The 20,037-nt window shown below is 41.7% G+C and overlaps 1 protein-coding gene across 13 annotated transcripts in view; it reads right to left on the bottom strand.

Moving 5' to 3' along the window:
- CD44 (CD44 molecule (IN blood group)) overlaps nt 1-20,037 on the bottom strand; it is an 87,321-nt gene that overhangs the window by 29,196 nt on the left and 38,088 nt on the right. For 6 of the 13 annotated variants that reach the window (XM_070383560.1, XM_070383562.1, XM_070383563.1 and 3 more), the window contains exons 3-5: nt 17,926-18,059; nt 13,069-13,137; nt 10,424-10,672 (exon numbers count right to left, since the gene is read on the bottom strand). In XM_070383560.1, the coding sequence (XP_070239661.1) occupies nt 10,424-10,672; nt 13,069-13,137; nt 17,926-18,059 (452 nt within the window). Of the gene's footprint in view, nt 1-320; nt 438-921; nt 1,036-3,209; nt 3,336-10,423; nt 10,673-13,068; nt 13,138-17,925; nt 18,060-20,037 lie in introns of all 13 variants that reach the window. The other 7 variants (XM_070383567.1, XM_070383556.1, XM_070383559.1 and 4 more) reach the window with 3 other exon arrangements.

The following is a 20,037-nucleotide window of genomic DNA, read 5'->3' on the forward strand; positions in this document are numbered from 1 at the left end:
GCACCGAAAGAACACACTCTCCTTCAGACATTTCCGTAAAAACACACAAACTCCCCAAATGGAGCCTCTGGGAATCTTTAACACAAAAAACCGTATCTTAGATATTTTTAAACATTTTGGCCTTTTGGGCAACTTGACAAGTTAGTATTTTTAATTCCCATTTCTAAGAAACCATGTGCAGATTTGGCAGCTTTTTATGCTCTGGGGATAAAAGAAATTACTGTGTGGAGATAGAAGATGTAGCCCATGTCTTTTCCCTACTCTCTGGAGTGACTTCACTACTCAACTAAACCAGAACTGCTGACTGCCATCCTTCTTACTTGTGCTTGTAGAATGCGGGGTCTCCTCTTCATCATGATACCCACGGTGACTGCGAGAGGAGTGTGGTTCCTGGGTCCAGCTTTCTCCGTAAGCACTGGTACTACTTCTGTCCACATCTGTCGTGATGATGGTTATATACATTGTGACTTTTTATCAACCGGTTTTGGATGGTTCTGTGTGTTGTTGTTTTTTTTTCATTAAAGTACGTGCCATCTAATGGTTCAATGTCTAAGTAGTACCTCTGAGCATCAACTCTTAATACTTTTGTGTGATATCACTAATCTCTCCCAAGAGAAAACCAAAGCACATAGAATTTTGTCAAGGGCAGCCCCGCAAACTATTTTAACATGTTCAGTTTTATAATGAAGCAATGTAAAATATCTTATGCCCAGATGATATAATTGACAAATGACTCAAGCTGAATGGAAGTTCAAGCTTCAAGTTTCAAGTTTCAATCAAGTTTCAAGCTCATGAAAGTTCATTAAGAATTTGTGATGAAATATTAACTAAATTTCCCCACTGTGTCCTGATGATTGACATTTGCAGCACCAAAGACTTTGAGGGGGAAAAAAAATTCTTTAAGTATGCATAACCCATTACCAGTCATCCTTGTGGTTGTCTGAAGTGATGCTTCTGGATTCGAATGGTCTGGGTTCCTTTGGATCCAATTCTGGTTCTCTTGTGGGTGGGTAAAAACCCGTGGTGTGGTAGAAACTGTGACAATGATGATTCAAGTAATTAGGAGAATGTTATTTCTTGAGCCTTCACCATTTGTTTTGTACATTTCTCCCTTCTGTAGTCTACAGAGTCATTCATCTATACCAGGCTGTATAGATGGTGGAGCAGAAACGAAGGGACAGTGGAGAGTGGCTTCAGCTTGACTCAGCCATACTGTTAAGTATCTCAGTGTCCTTCGCATTCTGTCAGAGAACACGTGGAGGTCAGAACATGAGATCTCCTGGAGAAAGCAGCCAAAGAAGCTGCAGCAGGAGGAAGGACAGCTTTGAAAACACCAGCCCTCCACCGAGGAGAACCAAAGACATCAACGCGTTGCACATCCATGCAGTCTGTAACAACCCTCTGCACTTGAAAACCCAAGGAATCTCTAACACCGACAGGCGTGCTTACAGTAGATGCTCGAGCTGAAGAGTAGATGCTTGAAAGTTATGCCGTGATGACCACTTTACTTCGTTAGTAGCATGATGGGGAAAGAAACACCCTGAGGAGCCACAGCTTTCCTACTGACGATTCAAAGGCAGAATATCTACCTAGAACAGCCATGTGATGAGCTATGTATTTCTGAATATTTATCAAACACGTCAGAAATTCTCATCAAATACAGAGCATTTCATGAGCAAGCCATTCATAGCCAACGAAAAGAAAACCAAGATGCGTACATTCAGTAGGAAAAACCATAGGTAGCCAACCACCATTGCAGCAGCGCCCCTAGAATAAAAAGAAACAGACATCCACCACTGCCCTGATATTGTCACCCCCAAACATGACAGGGCTGGAAGAAGAGACGCACACGACAGAAGAATCATGACAAAATCAGAACCAACGTCTTTTGGAAAGGTTATTTGCAAATCCATCCTAATTTTTTCAAACTTTATTTTGATACCCAAATAATACAAAACTCTTTTCAGAATGATAAGACTATTGGATTTTATTTCACAAGTTAATAAAATCAGGTAAAATCATGAACTACGTTCTCAATTAGTATGAAAAACTGGCAGTTATCATACCCCAATAGAAGGAAGTGGGCATCCAGCTCAATTAACCGCATAGGTGCCAAGAAGAAAAGCAAGCTGAGATGGAAAAATATGCCGCAGACACGAAATGATATCAAGGGAAGCTCCCCCCGGAGCCTGAGCATACAATTTATTTTCAGGTTGATCTGTTTGGCTTGCCATTTAAGAGGGTTTAGTTTCTCAAGTATCAAGACCACATCTTTCCCGATGCCTAACCTAGAAGATACGGCTATATCCTGAACCCAACAGACAGTATAACAGTAAAGCTCCAGTGTTTTGAGGGTATTTGGTATTCTTTCTGAAGTTACTAAGAGAGCTCCCTTGTTAGTTTCTAAGCTCTGCAGGGGTGTCCAGCTAAGGAATACAGCTTAGATACAAAGCATATAGTTCACCTCAAGTAGTTGTTGTACTGATGTCATATACTCAAATGTCACATACTCAAATAGCATAGGTCTAAGCTATTCTTTTGGACCCCTTCCTCCTGGGATGCTATACTTTTGGGGATGACGCTCTCAGGTTCAAATAGGACAGACTGGACTTTGGTGACCTGAGAGAGCTCACTTAGCACCCCAAAGGCACATCTTTTCTTTAAAAAAAAAAAAAGGCAGAGCTGTGATGGAGTCAGTTTCAGCAGTCTCATCTCGTTCAGCAGTATCTTAGCTCATGAACAGGTAAGTATAGGAAAGTCAGTTATCTGGCAGAGTATTAGACCAATTTTTGATTTTTTAAAGGACCTTTCAGCTCAATTTCCATCTCTAGTCTGAAAAGAGTTTTATAACTGTCACAAACGTGGATACTATGACGCAATGGCTTCCCTATTTGTCTTTAATAATTGGCACTGTCATGTTATAGCTCAGCTTTAACACATAAATAAACAAAACAGGAAGGATTTACATGAGGCATTGAGAATTTTATAAAAGAGTTCCTCCATGTCTCCTCCAAAGATATTTTGGCTTCCATTAAAAAAAAAAATCAGTTTCTTCTTTCATAATCTCATCAATGCATAACTAACCTGTGATCACAGGCTTATGCTCATTTCTCATATTAACTATTTCCCAAGAAAGATCCTATCGGGCTTCATTCAGATTAATCGATAAGCCTGGCACAGATGGTTCTATAGGAATTGATTATTCTTACTGGTGCTGGAGATAAAATCTTCATCATCACCAATGCCTGATCCAGAATAACTGGGGTGTCTGTCTCTTTCATCTTCATTTTCTTCAGTTGGCTCCCAGCCTGCTGAGATGATACTTGAATCCGTACCTGTTGTGGTGACTTGCGTTAGTAGCTGAGCTGAATGCCAAGTGACCCATTTCACAAAGGAAGAAAAACAGGCACAGAACATACATCGAATTCCCAAGATTATAAGAAAGAAGTGAGAGATTTGACTTCTATACTCCAAATTGTTATATTCTGGTCTCAAGCTAATGTATAGATCTAAAGACAATTGGGTATGATCTTTACAATGGAATACTCTTTTCAAGGAAGTTAAAAGAATAAATATAGACATAACCTTGCCAAAGAAGTAAAAGAGAAAAACGCTGATAAACTTTTCCATGCTTTCAGATGCATTTATTATTAAGCATATGCCATGAAAGCTAGGCTGTCAAGAACAGAATAAAAAAGTTTCACACGTGCCTATTTGTTGTGCTAGGCCACCTTCAGTAATACCTTGGAATCTAAACACATGTCAATCATTTCTAAAAATCCCTCAGTTGTATTCACAATTTGCTATTCACCCAGCTATTAGATTTGATCTTCTCTAGCATTTGATTTCTGTAACTCTGAATGCAAATGAAGGCTACGCGGCAGTTCCCAACATTATTTTGGCATACAACCAGAAAACTGATGAGAAGCCCTCACTCCGCAACCAAAAGTAGCCCCCGCTTGCCGCAACTAGAGAAAGCCTGTGAGAAACAAGGAAGACTCTGTGCAGCTAAATAGATAAATACATAAACAGAAATAAAAAGGTGATAATCAGAACTATCCACCAATGAGCTTTTACAGAAAGTATTATATTCCTCACCATCAGAAAGATCATTTTGCAGAGAAATTGTGTACGAGATCAGATGATTAGAAATGTTGACTGAACAAGACATTGATCCTCTCCACATATGACGCTGATGCTGGGAAAGATTGAAGGCAGAAGGAGAAGAGGGCGTCAGAGGATGAGATGGCTGGATGGCAGCACCAGTGCAATGGACATGAACTTGGGCAAACTCTGGGAGATGGTGAGGGACAGGGAGGCCTGGTGTGCTGCAGTCCATGGACTTGCAAAGAGTCAGACACAACTGGGCGACTGAACAAGTAACAGTCTGTGCTTCTAAAATCCAGCTCTTCGGAGTTCCAGCCTTGACCTTATTCACCTTCTACCCTCTATCTTGGTCAACCAATATCATCCTCCAAGAATCTAGGGTGTAATACGTCTGCCCGCAGCCTCAGAGACATAGCCCCAACAATATCAGACACATGGCAGAGGGGCAGCTGAGGTGAAAGCCTGGAAGAGATGCCATTCCACTTTTCTCCAGTTAGAGTCCAAATTCCCAAACAGCGTTGCCCACGGTTACTTGTACATCAATGCTAGATTCTGCAAAGCAGAACAGAACATTTTGAGACTCCGTTTTTGAAAATAGAATACGCAATCAGGAAAGACAAACTGAAGTGACCCAATGATCTCACTAACAAGACTAGAAGCCAGAGTCTTGATTGGAAACTTCCAAAGACTGCCATTTCTGTAGCCATGATGTGTGTCAGAAGAATAGTGGAAAATAGTGCTATGTGCTAAGTCACTTCAGTGGTGTCCAGCTCTTTGCGACCCTATGAACTGTAGCATACCAAGCTCCTCTCTCCATGGGATTTCCCAGGTGAGAATACTGGACTGGGTTGACATTTCCTTCCCCAGGGGATCTTCCCAACCCAGAGATCGAACCCACATCTCTTATGTCTCCAGCAATGGCAGGCAAATTCTTCACCACTAGTGCCAGAAAATAGTAGATACAAAAACTGAGAAAAGTTCAAGCAGAGAGGCTGAAACCATCATTAAATCCCCAAATACAATAGTAAGGCGAATTAGACTTCTTTTTTCTAGCTATCAAGAAAGCCCAGAAGTGGTCCAAGGAGAAGTACTGACAAGACCTTTTCCTTCACAACATTTGTCTGATGAAGATAAACCTTGTAAACATTTTAAAAATACCATTATTTAAATTCTGCATTCAATCTCCCCCCCACCCCTCCAACGTTATCTTAATCACTATCATATGCAATCATAACATAATATCAGTACTATTTTCCTTATAGGAATATTTGTCAAAATAAAAAATACAGTTTATTTAGTCTTATAAGCTAAGCAATTGTAAAGGATCTTTTTTATAACTCTTCTTCTGAATTAAAAAAGTTCTAATTATTTTGAAATATGGTCATATCCTCCAACAACAAAAGTTAGTAAATGAAGATATGCTAACAACATCCCATTGTTACAGACTTGGAATCTTTTCCCACAAAAACTCTTAAGTCAAAACACTTTATAGCTACTTAGAATGAATAGTCAAACATCCAGGGAGCTTGTTAGAAGCCTAGATTTTTACATGAAGCACAGGTCACTTCCTACACTTTACAGTTGAGGTAGCAGATGTCCAAACAATTGTCCGGGGCCTACACTTTCCATCTGTAAATCAGTATTTTCCTGTTATTATTATTGGCTGTGTTAATTAGATCAGTGGAAACCAGGAGTATGCATTTTTTAATAGACTTCTTTTAAGAGGACGTGTTCTGATTGAATCTCTTAATCAAAGATCTGAAGGAAAAATAATTCTGATTCTAGGTGCATGTTGCCAGAAGGAAAACAAGTAGGACATTGAGCAGAATCCAGTCGTGTCCCCAGATCCATTGGCCTCTCTATTAAACCAAATGGTGCCAGATTTTGTTCTCCCTAAGGACGGTGACAGAGCATCAGTAGGAAATTTTGACATAATAATGAGGTCCTTTCCTTTAATACTGAAAGGCTTGGCATTCAAGACAACAGAGGCGCAAGAGACCTAACAGTTTACCTGTCACTACTGCTGTTGTTTGATCCTGAGTCTTGGGCTGTGAATTACCAAACGAAGACCATATCCAATTACATTGCTCCTGAGCTGCTGCATGGCAGTTTGAGTACAAAGTTGAAGAAACCGGATCAATTAGATCATTTAGTGAGGTTTTTCCAGAAAAACTTTACTCTCAGTCCTCTCTATATAAACTGTATGCATATATTATAGAATGAAGATTAGAGAAGATTGAGGCCTAATTTTATCTTTCCAGGCTCCCCAAATCTCTTAGGACAACAATCAGAAATGCAAATTCAGTATGCTTATCCATACAGTGTTACTCATTCTTCAAAGGAAGCCCCCTGAATACAGGGTCAGAACAAAATCAAGTAGCAACTTAATAAGCCGTGAGGGAAAAGAGATTTTATATCTACTTGATTAAGTGACCCAGCCATGAACTGGAAGCCTTCTATGTAGCATTTCATAAAGCTGCTTTCATTCATTTATTTTTGGAGTATCTTTAGAGGTGCTTGCTTGTAACTTTTGGATCTTTTTGTCATTTTACCTGAGGAAGCTTGTAATGACAACTAGCATTTCCAAGTTCCGCCCACATTCATTAATCTCAAGTCAAGCTTTACACTTGAGCAGGAACTTTGCAAAGGGTGTATATTCCAAGTGTTGAAATCAGATAAAGATTTCTCAAGAATCCATTTATCACTTTCTGTCACTTTTAATTCTCATACAGAATGCGTTTTCAGAAAGGAAACAAAAACTTCCCAAGTTAGAGAAATTCTGGATTCTTTTCAAATTAGAGGAAGGATAATTGCCATTTTGCAATTTTGAAATCTCCCACTTGATTCTCAAGTTGGACTTGAGTCCAGACTGTTTCCCTGAAGAATGGCAAAAATCATCAGGATAAACCTCCAAGCCAGTTGAGATTTTTAAAAATCATTTTGAGTCATATACTTCTTTGAAAATCTAATATAAGTTATAGCTGCTCTCCTCAAAAAAGGGAGCCTATACATACATGTTTTGAAAGTGTTGCATATTTTTTTCTGGTGGCTCTTGAATACCTTACAGCTTATCATTGAGCCTACTGGAAGCCCATGAGCTCTAGATTAAAAGCTTTAACTCTATACACATTCAGTGTCAACTCCTTACACAGTATGTTCTGTGCTACAAAGGACACATATGCATAAAAGGGACTAGAGAGATAGGAGCCAATTTCACGCCGGATGTGCCAGCTAAACCTGGGTATCCTCCTGGAAAACCTGCAGACAACCCATGTTTAGCTCAGAAACTTTATTAAAGGTACAGAATTCTGGCCACCCTCTCCCTCTAGTACATCCGGCAGAAACCAACAGGAAGTAAACATACAAGAGCAGGACAGAAATAGGCATTATTTCTGTCTTCTGAAAAAGAGGTGTATGAGAGTTGGAGAAACTGTAAACAGCTCTCGCCTAGCCAGCAGAGTTTTCAATCTTCCCCACACAAGTAGACCATGCTAGACCAAAAATAATAATAAACATATTATTATATTATATGTTATTATACGTATAATAAATATACATGTATATGTAATTATACCCAGAAGACAAGGAGATAAGAGTGTTCCAAGGCAAGAGTCTGCTTCCTGAATTAGTTTAAGTTTCTGGATTCCAAACGATTCCAGATCGCCAACAGCAAAAAGGCTGACGACATACCTCCAGGAAGGCGCTTCCAAAAACAACATTTATAATAAAAGGCTTGCTGGAAGTCAAACGCTTCCCAGATGGTCGTTCTCACTGGCTCTCCCTATTGCCACCCACCAAGGACCCTTAAGGATGGAATCAACCACACAAGCCAAAGATGCACTTCTTGGTGCTCAGCCAGCCTTCCTCTTGACCTCTGCCCTCCTCATCCATTAGGGAGGTTTTGTTATCACTCCCTCTCGCTAAGTCCCAACTCTCAGTCCAATAGCTATGACGCTTGGGGATTCTCCTCACTCGGCTTCGAAAATACGGTCTGCTCAGGAACTTATCAGTGCCAATGTTCTCGAGTCTGCCACTTGAACAGGCTACGTTCAAGTTTCCACCTGCTTGTTTTCCTTGACACCGTTCTTCGTGTGAGCTGATTTATTCAGCATCGCCACACTGGATCCTGCAACACTCTCGCGACCCTCAGGCTGGCTCTGGACTTACTCTGCTAGACATATAAGTCGCCTCCTACACTATTGAAACTTAGCTAAGTGTTCTGGAAAGAGAAAAGCACAATTCTTCCCTCAACCCAAATGCTAAACTATGTTTTAGTTAAGTAAACATACTTAACCAAATCATTCCCTTGATTTCTGTATAGGAAACAGGCTCCATGAAGGGAGGTCCACCTCTGAGTCCCCAGTAACAAGATCAATGTCTGACTCAGTTCAGTTCAGTTCAGTCCAGTCGCTCAGACTTCAAATATTGGTTGAATGAAAGATGAGGTTACTAATCCTTACTTTTTCCTCAATATTACCTTCTAATGGTGTTTACCACTGGGTCCCAAGCATTAGACTCGCTTGATACATAGTAGGACTTCAAAAATAGGTTTGCTGACTAAGGCAGGAAAGCTATGGTCCTTAAAGGATGTGCCATGAATGTTTATAAAATGTCCTCATTGCCCTTCCTGAAGCACATGTGAAATACTATTTTCTATAGGCTGTTAGCAGCTTAAATGTTAGTTTCATCTGGTTCCCACAAGATACATTTTGTCTTGATTTTCTTCTTTGGAGGGAAATGGTACTTTAAGACTGCCTTGATCTGCTTCCTGCTGAGACCACTAATTGTTGCTTTTGCTAAAATTGCATTCCCTGAACACCTTCTAAGTGGTTACTTTAGAAAGGCAGGGGACTCAGGAAGGAGCAAGTAACTAGCAGCTCCACCTGCTTGGTTTGCAGAAGCTTCTCTCCAGAAGGGTTGTCCAAACCTGGAGGGATAGAGTGGGGAGGGAGGTAGGAGGGGGATTCAGGATGGAGGGCACATGTGTTATACTTATGCCGATTCATGTTAATGTATGGCAAAAAAAATCACAATATTGTAAGGTAATTATCCTCCAATTAAAACAAATAAATTTTAAAAGAAGGTTTGTTCATAGGATTACAGACAATACTGCAACGCAGTCTCCAGAGATCTGGGTAATCACGGGAAATTTGAAAATATCTGCCGTTTGAAATGCTTCAAAGAATCTGTGGGGAATGACTGGATCCCAGCTTTATCTGTGCCCCTCCCTCGGCAAGCTGCTAACAGAAATTTAAAACACCATCAAGAAAGTGACCTTACGTTAACTCACAGCGCTCTGACAAATCGCCCTGGCTTCTGAAGAGTAGAAAAGGGCCCCGTCTTGAGCACTGGCAAACCAAGACATTTCTGCCACACTCTCTGGAGACCAGAATTTCACCCCTCCAAGAGCCGCAGCCAGGAGAAAAGATCCACACCATACTAGGAAAGCTGCTCAGGAGGCAGAAGGCCTGTTTGGGTTTGAATAATCCTCCACAGAAGGAACACAGCCAATCTGGAAACCTGTTTTAAAACAAACCGTAGGGGGAAAAGCAAAGAAGGAAGCAGAGAAGACCAGAGGAAGATGTAAACACTTTCCAATGAAAGTGAAACGCCGAGGCCAAACCCCAAAGAAACTGCATGTAGAGCTTGAATAGCTGCACTCCAGCAGTCCCAAAGATGAGTTACCACATAACCAAGCAAGTATGACGAGCCTTCCCCAACCAGCTGGGATATAAAACCCGTAAGTAGATTTAATTTGATCAGATAACTCCTTCAGATACACTCCCTTAGGCCAAAAACAAAGGAATTGTTTAGCAAATCATGAGTGGAGAGTATGACTAATTATTACCCAGTTAACAATATGAATATAAATCAAGTTAAAACCTAAACATATAAAATGAACCTGAAAAAAAAGTAGCAGATGAAATGGTATGCATATTTTATGATCCCAACTTTATGGAAACAATTTTATCCATAAATGGGGAAGAACAAGAAGGGAAATGTGCCAAAATGAAACTAGCTTGTGTTATCAGGTCTCAACTGTCACCATTTCTCTGGGACAAGACAACAAGGGATGTTCTTCTGAAAAATTTCCTGTAAGGTACTTCTTAGAGATGGAAAAAAATATTTTTTTTTCTGTAAGCGGTAGCAGTCAATGATATAGCACACCGAGAACTGCAGGAGGCCACCTCCCCAGATCATGTCACCACCTTCTAGAGACAGACGCTATCCACACGAGTTCACGTCCCTCAGATAGACCAGAGACATCCCTGGGAACCAACTGCTACTGGAAAGCACAGTGACTCATTCTCCTTACTGGTATCCGAGGTATTCTCTGGCTCGCTGGAGACCCAGGGGCCGTCTTGGTCTGGGGACGGGTGCACAGTTGGGAGGTGCGTGTGGAAGATGCTGTAGCCTCCTGAAGTGCTTCTCTCACTGGGGGAGCCGCTGCTCATCTCATCGTCAGGAGGGCTGCTGGGGCTAACGACGCTGGGGTTGATGTCTTCTGGGTTAGTTCTGTATTCGCCTTTCTTGGTATAACGGGTGCCATCACGGTTTACAATAGCTGGAAGACAGAGGAGCCACTGTCAGAACCTGACAGCTGATGGATTCTGACTACAGGAAAGACGGTGGCTTATCTTATAGTGACTTCAGAGCTATTCTTTTTTTATTAAGCAAAACATCTCTAGTGGGGAAGACAGAGTGACTGATGCACTAAGATGGTGAACCCTCCCTGCCCACTCACACACTCTGCAAGTGGGAAAGCGGGGGAGAGGGTGTATTTAGATGTCCCCAGGTTTGAATCCCAGCTTTGTGTGGCTCTAGACAAGGTAGGCAACCCTCTGAGCTTCAGTTTCATCATCTGTAAAATGGGAATGAGACTATCTTCTGTTATAAGCGCTATATGATACATTGTATGGAAAGTACTTAGCCTAGTATTCAAAATAGAGCTGGTGCTCAATAAATGATAATTCTGCTGCCTGGTCCCTATCCTTCCTTCTCAAGTACATGTAATATTCGTTGCTATTAATTCCATCTATTTTGAGAAAGTAGGAGACAAAGAGGCAATCAGTCTCATCAGGGAATACAAGACATAACTTCTTTATTAGTACTTCAGTTTATCGAGCTTCACGGATACTGTGTTTTCCACACGGAAGTTTTGTGGAAACTCTTCGTTGTCAGATAATGGTGAGCATTTTTTAGCAATAAAATATTAATTAAGGCACGTACATTTGTTTTAAAAAAAACAATGCTACTGCACACTTGGATTATAGTATAGTGTAAATGTAACTTCTACATGTGCTGGGAAACTCCCCCAAATTTATTGAAATGTTCGCTTCATTGCAGTGGTCTGGAACCATACCTCTGAGGTATGCAAATCCATGAAGAATTAGATTTTCTTTCTAAGCGGAAAATGTTTCCAGTTTCAATGAACCCCCAGTCCTGGCTAACAAAGCAGCATGCTGAAATATTGACAGAGGCGCTGCCATCTGTGAAATTCAACTTGAAATGAGGACACAGGAGTGAATATAAAGGTCAAAATCTTTGGTTTAAACAAGAAAATGACTAGAATGATATGAGGAGAAAGAGCGAGAAGGGCTTCCATTCATAGTTCTCTTCTAAATGTGTTGCCTTCAAGTATGAGTCACTCACTGCACAAGTGTGCATTTAGCTGAAATGATTTTCTACTGTGTGGCATGGGCAGGACTAAAGATTCCTTCTGTTTATCTATCTTGTCCAAGTGGAACTATTAATCAAATATAAATTTTAAAAAATCCAAAGTCTCCATCACCCTAATAATCTCACAGACGGAGATCTGATCAAGAAATAGGACCGCACTTGAACGGGTCTGGATGTGGAGAGAAACATCTGTTGGGACCAAGGAAATGGGGCATTTATTGAGCATCTACTATGGGCCGGGCATGGATCAGATTATCTTTTTTAAGTTTCATGACAAATCTTATATGTTGATTCATTACTCAAACGAGAAAACTGAGGCTCAGATCATCCAGACTGTAAAGAACTTGGATTTCACACCAGGCCCGACGCAGACAGAGCACGTCACAGTCACCGGCCCCCTCTTCCTCCTGTCAGGTACAGGGCAGGGGCAACTTCCTGCCTGTGGGGAGCTGGAACTGCGTGGGCCAGGAATGATTTTCGTCCCCCTGTCACCACGAGCACTCCCGTCACCTTGCACATCGAGGGGTCTGGCTTTTAGGAGGCAGAAATCCAGCCTCCTCATCACTGTCATACTTCTCAAAACATGAGGCTCAGAGGCAATCAGATCAAGTTAACAAGTTAACCTGTTTGAAAGTTCTGGCTGAAATACTGTGTTTTCTGCAGTGTCAACTTCTCAGGATAATCAGGAAGATTTTAGGTCGATATAGTGTAAATAACGTTGAAACACATATTAAGAAGTTTGCACTCTTATTATCATTTTTAAATACTCCAATTGAATCAAACAGAAAATTTGGGAGGCCAGAATGTCCCTCCCTCTAACACATATTAATCCCTGCCTCTGAGAAAGGGAACATGGCTCAGACTTGGGAGCCTTCAACAGCTAGAATTTAAGAACATTATTTAATTTTTCTTACATTTATATTTATTTCTAAGGTTACCTTTTACTTATAACCAGAAGTGTTGGCTTTCCATTTGGAGTTATATTAATGCTTTTTAAGTAGAAAATGATGGGTTAAATAAAGGAAAAATATCAGGTAAATGACAGTGCTGTGTCCACAGAGATGCCAACGAATGTGAAAGCACCTCTCAGGTGACTGATGTTTCAGGAGCAATGAAAGCATTGGGGTAAACCATACAGCAATAAAGGGACAGTAAACTGTAGCCCTGTGGTTAGCCTTAGGGAAATGAGTGCTATTCCATTCAAATGTGAAACATAAGAAATGCACCTGATCTTTTCCCCAAGAATGGGAAAACTCAGTCAAGGTTAGAAGAGATACATACTTATGGTAATTGGTCCTTCAAAGGCATTGGGCAGGTCCGTGACCGATGTACAGTCTTCCCCAGGTGGAGCTATGAAGTAGAAAAGAAAAAGAGACATGAGAACGCTAAAAAACAGAAGCATAATTGATGTTCGTTTCTCTTCGCTAGGATGACTTTTGCTATAACTTATCCCAGATCATTTTCTTAAACTTGACCAAGTCACCTAGGAACTTCTCTGACCTTGGTGATGCATTTTTTCACTTTTATTTTACTTCATACATCTTTGGAAGGTCCCCACACCAACATATCCATTCATTAACAAATGTATATGCTCTATACCAAGCATTATAGAAGGCTGGTTGATACAATGGTAGTAAGATACACATGGTCTTTCTTTACTGAGGCATACATTAGAAGTTATTTTTTAAATTTGTTATTATAAAATTAACAGGGGAAACACTGCAAAAAATGTTATCTGCAGAAACAACAGAAAAATATAGCTGACAAATGCAATCAAATACTTATCAACATGAACAGCATGAGACTCTAAAGACTATAATAATCCACATAGAACTTACTTGGTAGGAATGTTTTTTTAAAAAACCAATCTTTTGTCTTCTTATTAATGTATTAGTTAATGCATTTAACTAATCCCCTACGTGCCTACTCTGAATAAAATACTTCTAACTGTACAGCTTCTGAGGTTGTCCACCTTTGGTCCAGGTGCCCAGAATATTTTCTGAGGCTTCTGTTTTAGCTTATTATCATCACAGACACTTCTGACTTCCTTTTCTTCTTCCTTCCATTTATCTTCTACTTCCTCCCTTCTTTGGGAATAATGATTTCTGACTGTACGTTGGGCCTACCTGATCACCCATAGATGTTATGAGAGCAGCTCTTTGAAAAGCACTATCTAAAGCCCTTTGAAAGCAAACTCTGACAGTTTCCCCCTGCCAGCCATCCCTTGAGTACTGTAGGAAGCCTGCAGAATGCTTTAACCAATGGTTCCATTCCTGCCCAAATGCTCTATTCCGTAACTGGACCTTGGTTAAGCTCTAAAAACTCAGAGAGCTTTAAGCTAGCTTCGCTGTTACAGGAAGGCTGGATTCAGTTGTGTATTACAGTTTTTATACTCGTGTGTGTGTGTGTGTGTGTGTGTGTACGCACGCTTTAACTGATGAAATGGAAAACTGACTTCTTAGGTTAGTTTTTCTAGAATTGCTTCTTGGCAAAGAGGACAAAGAAATGGATGGATGGTTGGTAGATGGATGGATGGATGGATGGATAAATGGATGGATGGGTGAACGGATGGATGGATGGAAGAAAGGATGGATGGACAGAGGGAGGCAGGCAGGCAAACTGCTATTACAAAGAAACCTATTATCACAAGTATTTTAAATGTCCTGCCATAAATCACTGGGTATTTATGACTTGGACAACACACAAGTCTAATAAAGCAGGGTTTGCTTGCTCCCCAGTTCCTAGGAGCATCTTTTCCCACATATAAAGGGCATGATGCCCTTTACTGGCCTATCCTTTGACATCATAATGGAAACACCTGGCAGCTTTATACACTCAACTAGAGAAAAGTAGGTTTTAAAAATAGCCATTCTTGTAAGGGCTGATTAAAAGATTTCTCAGAAGAGAGATTCTTCAAAGAGAAGTCACCTCCTTGGAAAGGTCATTCCTCATAATCCAATCTAAGCTAGCCCCTCACCACCCCCAACACCCATCACCACTGCAGAGTTGTTCTCTCTCATGTCCTCTTCTGGCTCACCACTAGCTGAAATTGTCTTGTTCATTTTACTTGATGGCTGTGCATAGCACATCTCCTATCCCCTACCCCCTGCCACCTCCATAGAAATACGGAAACTCCACAAGATGAGCAATATAACTTTATCTTTCTTGGCCAGAACATTTATGTGTGATGGGGCTAGAGAGGCACTAAAATCTTTGTTGAATGAATGGGGGGGGGGGGAAACCCACCAATATAATTTTCTTATAGTCCATTCTTCCGGTAAACATATCTAAGATATTAACTCCTCCCCACAAATGGTCTGCAAATACAAACAAGTCAAGAAACATTCTTATCAAACCTGAATGACAATGCCTAAGAATTAATGAAAGGAAGTTTTAGACCTATCAGTTCTTTTATTCATTTTAAGCATTAACTCAGCACATATGACGGATCACAGAATAAACAAGGAGCAAAAGATGAACATTTCTGTCTGCTTTTGAGGAATCTGAAGGTCATGGGAGACAATAATAGTATTTCTTTAGACTTATACTGTTTTCAAAAAATTCCCAGTGATTCTCTCATTTGAAAATCAGGACAAACAGCCAACCTGGGAGATCCTGCAAAGTAGATCTATAGGATCTATTTTGGGGACACCACCAGAAACTGACCTGACCCGTGAGATGTTTCTGATTTAACTGTTATGTGACACAGAACCAGAAGAAGGCCTTGGATTATGACTTCAACCAGTCCATTCTGAAGGAGACCAGCCCTGGGATTTCTTTGGAAGGAATGATGCTAAAGCTGAAACTCCAGTACTTTGGCCACCTCATGAGAAGAGTTGACTCATTGGAAAAGACTCTGATGCTGGGAGGGACTGGGGGCAAGAGGAGAAGGGGACGACAGAGGATGAGATGGCTGGATGGCATCACTGACTTGATGGATGTGAGTCTCAGTGAACTCCGGGAGTTGGTGATAGACAGGGAGGCCTGGCGTGCTGCGATTCATGGGGTCGCAAAGAGTCGGACACGACTGAGTGACTGATCTGATCTGATCTGAATGTCAAGGATGGAATAACCTCCCCCAAATTCAAAGACAATTGCAGGTAACAGTAGTGCACTGGAAATTTCCAGGAATAAAGTTGCAAGAGAATGAAGCAGGATGTCAAAACCAATAAGGCAGTTTTGCAAATGATTAGTGCATTTGTTGGAATGGAGTCCCTTCATGCTCCAATTCACCTGAACTTTTATAAAGAATATCAAATCTGGCAGGCATACTAAGATGGATGGTGACCCAAATGTGCAATACATTCGTGTTCCCACGTCAGATACAGGGCCTCACTGAACAGCCTTTCATTCTGTTTAATGAGCATCACACTGCTGAAAGAATCAAGCCTGTGGAGTTTCCTTGAACTGAAGGATTTGTTAGAAAGACTCTGAGGTGAGCCTCCTGATACATTGCATCTCATAAACCTTGCCTCCACTACACCAAAATAGCCAAGAGAGATGTTAATTATTCAGTCTAGCCAATCACTCAGTGACAGATGGACAGACAGCTTCCTGAGTCCCCAGTGCATGCCTGTTGAATAAATGAGTGAATAAATAAACAGATGAATGTAGAATCTTCCCCTAAATTTCTCCTTTCCAAACAGAAATGGGCATTTTACTGAAAGTAAACTTCAAAAATGAACTAATTCAGGTCAGTTTTTTGTATTAACACAGAAGTCACCTGACCACTGAGAAAAGGGGCAATAAACACCATCAACCCTTTTCAGGGTCTGCCGTATTTTCATTTGTCAACCACAGGCCATGTTTTACAAAAAATACTGCTGACATTTTAAGCTTATAGAAGGCATCTGCTAAGATGGGGCTGGCTTTGGTCCCTGTGGCCAGTTTTCAAGGAGGATCACATCAGTGGGCACTGACCACCTGCTGAGCAGTCTCAGGCTAAGATGGATTCAAGGATCTTTTCCAAAGTGATCCCTGGCACAGAGCAGAAGGTTATCAAGATCTGTCACCCACTTAACACCCCCATCATCCAACTCTAATCCAAGACATTTAGAATGTATTTCTCCTTCGATAAACATTCTTCCCTAGCTCCTTTATTTTTCATCTCATGACTTCAACAAGATTAACTCTGGAGACAAGAAAGATGGCCTCTGGTTCCTTCTCACTCTACTCTGCCCAGCACAATACTGAATGTGTGTCACTGATCACTAAATACTCTTCTTTAAAACATATAGAAAATTGATAAAAAGCACTCTAACATATTGAGTAAATTTGCATACAAGAAAATGAAACCCATCGCTTTGAACTTTACTGCTTTACTGCAGCTACTTTGGCATGCAATACCCTCCAGGACTTCTCAAACTTTTCAATGGAACTAACTTCCCCAAAGTAGAGGAAGGTTCATCAGTACTATTCACTCCCTTCTCTGAAGATGAGCCCAACCCTATGGGCAAAAAGAAAGGCAGGGAGAAAAGTCTCAGTGGTAACTGGCCTGTGTGTGCCTGCTAAGTCGCTTTAGTCGTGTCCGACTCTTTGTGACCCTATATACTGCAGACCCTATAGTCTTGCAGACCAGGCTCCTCTGTCCATGGAATTCTCCAGACAAGAACACTGGAGTGGGTTGCCGTGCCCTCCTCCAGGGGATCTTCCCCACCCAGGGATTGAACCTGCATCTCTTATGTCTCCTTGCCACTGTCAGCACATGCCCTGATGCTCCCACGAACCCGGCTGTGCACTGCTGTCCACCACACCGTGGCTTCCTTCCCTCGCTCCCATCAGGGCTCTCCCACACCCACCTCCTCATGGGCTCTCTCTCTGATGACCTTCTCAGAAAAAAAAGCGCCCCTAGCACTCTGTAGTCCCTTGCTCTGCTTTCTTTTTTACAACACTTGTCACTGTCTGACTTCATTAAAGTGGTTTCATATGTATTTGCTTACTGTTGGCCTCTCCAACATAGCAGGTAAGCACCCTGGAGACAGGACTCTTTTTTACTACTGATGAAATATGCAGCAAGCATCTGTTATGTGAATGGAGGCTGCATGAATCCCCACTGAAGCTGAGACTGTCAGCCATGCTGCCGAAGGCTGGCCTGCCAAAAGCCACCCAGGACTTAAAGCTGACCCACTTGAGACCAACCTGAGGCATTGAAGCAGTACGTGTCATACTGGGAGGTGTTGGATGTGAGGATGTACACCCCCGTGTTGTTCGCAGCACAGATGGAATTGGGGTGGATCCGGGGAATCACCACATGCCCTTCTATGAACCCGTACCTGCAAAAGAAAACCAGAGGTCACCCACCTGCAACAGTGTAATTAGGGACTTCATAAAATCCCATCCAAGGACGTTTCTGCAGTACAAAACTTCTTTCCTGGGCATGTCAGTTTTCAACAACTGAGTTATACAAAAGCCAAAAACAGCAGCAGAGGGACAGTGAAGGGGCCAACAAGGCTGATGGAGACAAAGTGATTTTCTTGGCGCTCTATAAAATCTTTTTTAAAAAATCGATCCATTGCCAATGAAATCTGTGACCAACAATCAGTTTGAATGAGCAGAGGGAAGCCAAAGTCATAGATAAAATGACCCCGTATTTACCATGTGAGATCCACTCTGGCCCACCATTACGTTCCTATTTGCCAGAAAATACGGAAAACTACTGGCTCCCCTCAGATGGGAACTAGGTGGCTTTTCATCTCAGTTCATAAATCGCAAACCCATATCCTTCCCATATCTATCCTCCTCTTCTTTCCTGGTCTCACCTTTTTCTGAGATTCCCTCATTTCCGACTTCATTGCTCTAAACATGTAAAAGTCACTCAGTTGTGTCTGATTCTCTGAGACCCCGTGGACTGTAACCCACCAGGCTCCTCTGTCCATGGAATTCTCCAAGCAAAAATACTGGAGTGGGTTGCCATTTCCTTCTCCAGGGGATTTTCCCAACCCAGGAATTGAACCTGGGTCTGCTGCATTGCAGGCAGATTCTTCACCAACTGGGCTACCTTATTAATATATGCCAGATACAATGCCTCTTGTCCCATGAACATCTCAGGCATGATTCCACTGCCAGTGGAAGTAAATTGATAGTCATTAAAATGTGAGTACTAATGATTAATGGGCTTCCCTCATAGCTCAGTTGGTAAAGAATCCACCTGCAATGCAGGAGACCCTAGTTCAATTCCTGAGTTAGGAAGATCTGTTGGAGAAGGGATAGGCTACCCACTCCACTATTCTTGGGCTTCCCTGGTGGCTCAGCTGGTAAAGAATTTGCTTGCAATGTGGGAGACCTGGGTTCGATCCCTGGGTTGGGAAGCTCCCCTGGAGAAGGGAAAGGCTACCCACTCCAATATTCTGGCCTGGAGAATTCCATGGACTGTATAGTCCATGGGGTTGCAAAGAGTCAGACATGACTGAGCAACTTTTACCACTAATTATTACGTAGATAGCAAAGCCTCATTAGCTCAGGAATTTTCCAGAAGCAACAGTCAGAGAAGTGCTTAAACTCCTCCATCCCATCATGGCGTTTCTGGGAGCATGCTGGAGAAACACGTGTCTCCTTTTCAGATACAACATACAGTACCCAGCCTCTGACTAGCATCCTGGTGGTTGAATACTTACCACACGATTTCTCTCAAATCTAAAATGCTTCAAAAAATGAGGTGTGGGCTGAGAAAATACCATTTGCAAGGGAAAAGGAGAGCACTAAATCCAGCAGGTTTTTGAAAATGCAATGCCCAAATCCCTTCAATCTTTCCTGCCAGAGGCGACAGTATGTACTGCGTTGCCCTGCAAGACCCACAGAAATGGCTGTGAGTCTGAAATTTCTAAGCACCTTGAACTCATCATGTTTAAATTGCAAAAGCTGACATGACTAATTCCTCATCTGCATGGCCGGACTGGTTTCTCCAAAGACTTCTGAGCTTGGTGGGGGGAGGGGCACAATTAAATATTAATGCGTTTCCATGTATCTGAGGATCCCAACTCATCAGGGTGGGGCAGACTGAAGAGAGTAGCTGCTAAGGTTTTCCCATCACCTGTGAGACTCTCCCACCTGTCCTAAGGCAGGTATCTGATTCATAGCTACCTGAGTGAAATTATGGAAATACATTTTGCAACACTTAGAACCAGCTATGGGTGGAACGGTAGATTTCTTTGGCACAGTTTTTCTTTGCCTTTTTTAAATAGTAAAACTCCTGGCGAGCCCACTCCCCATTTTACTCCCATCACATTCTGCTAGTCCGTATACACCGACATT

This window comes from Bos mutus, chromosome 15 (genome assembly GCF_027580195.1).
Source record: "Bos mutus isolate GX-2022 chromosome 15, NWIPB_WYAK_1.1, whole genome shotgun sequence".
In the NCBI taxonomy this organism is placed as follows: domain Eukaryota; kingdom Metazoa; phylum Chordata; class Mammalia; order Artiodactyla; family Bovidae; genus Bos; species Bos mutus.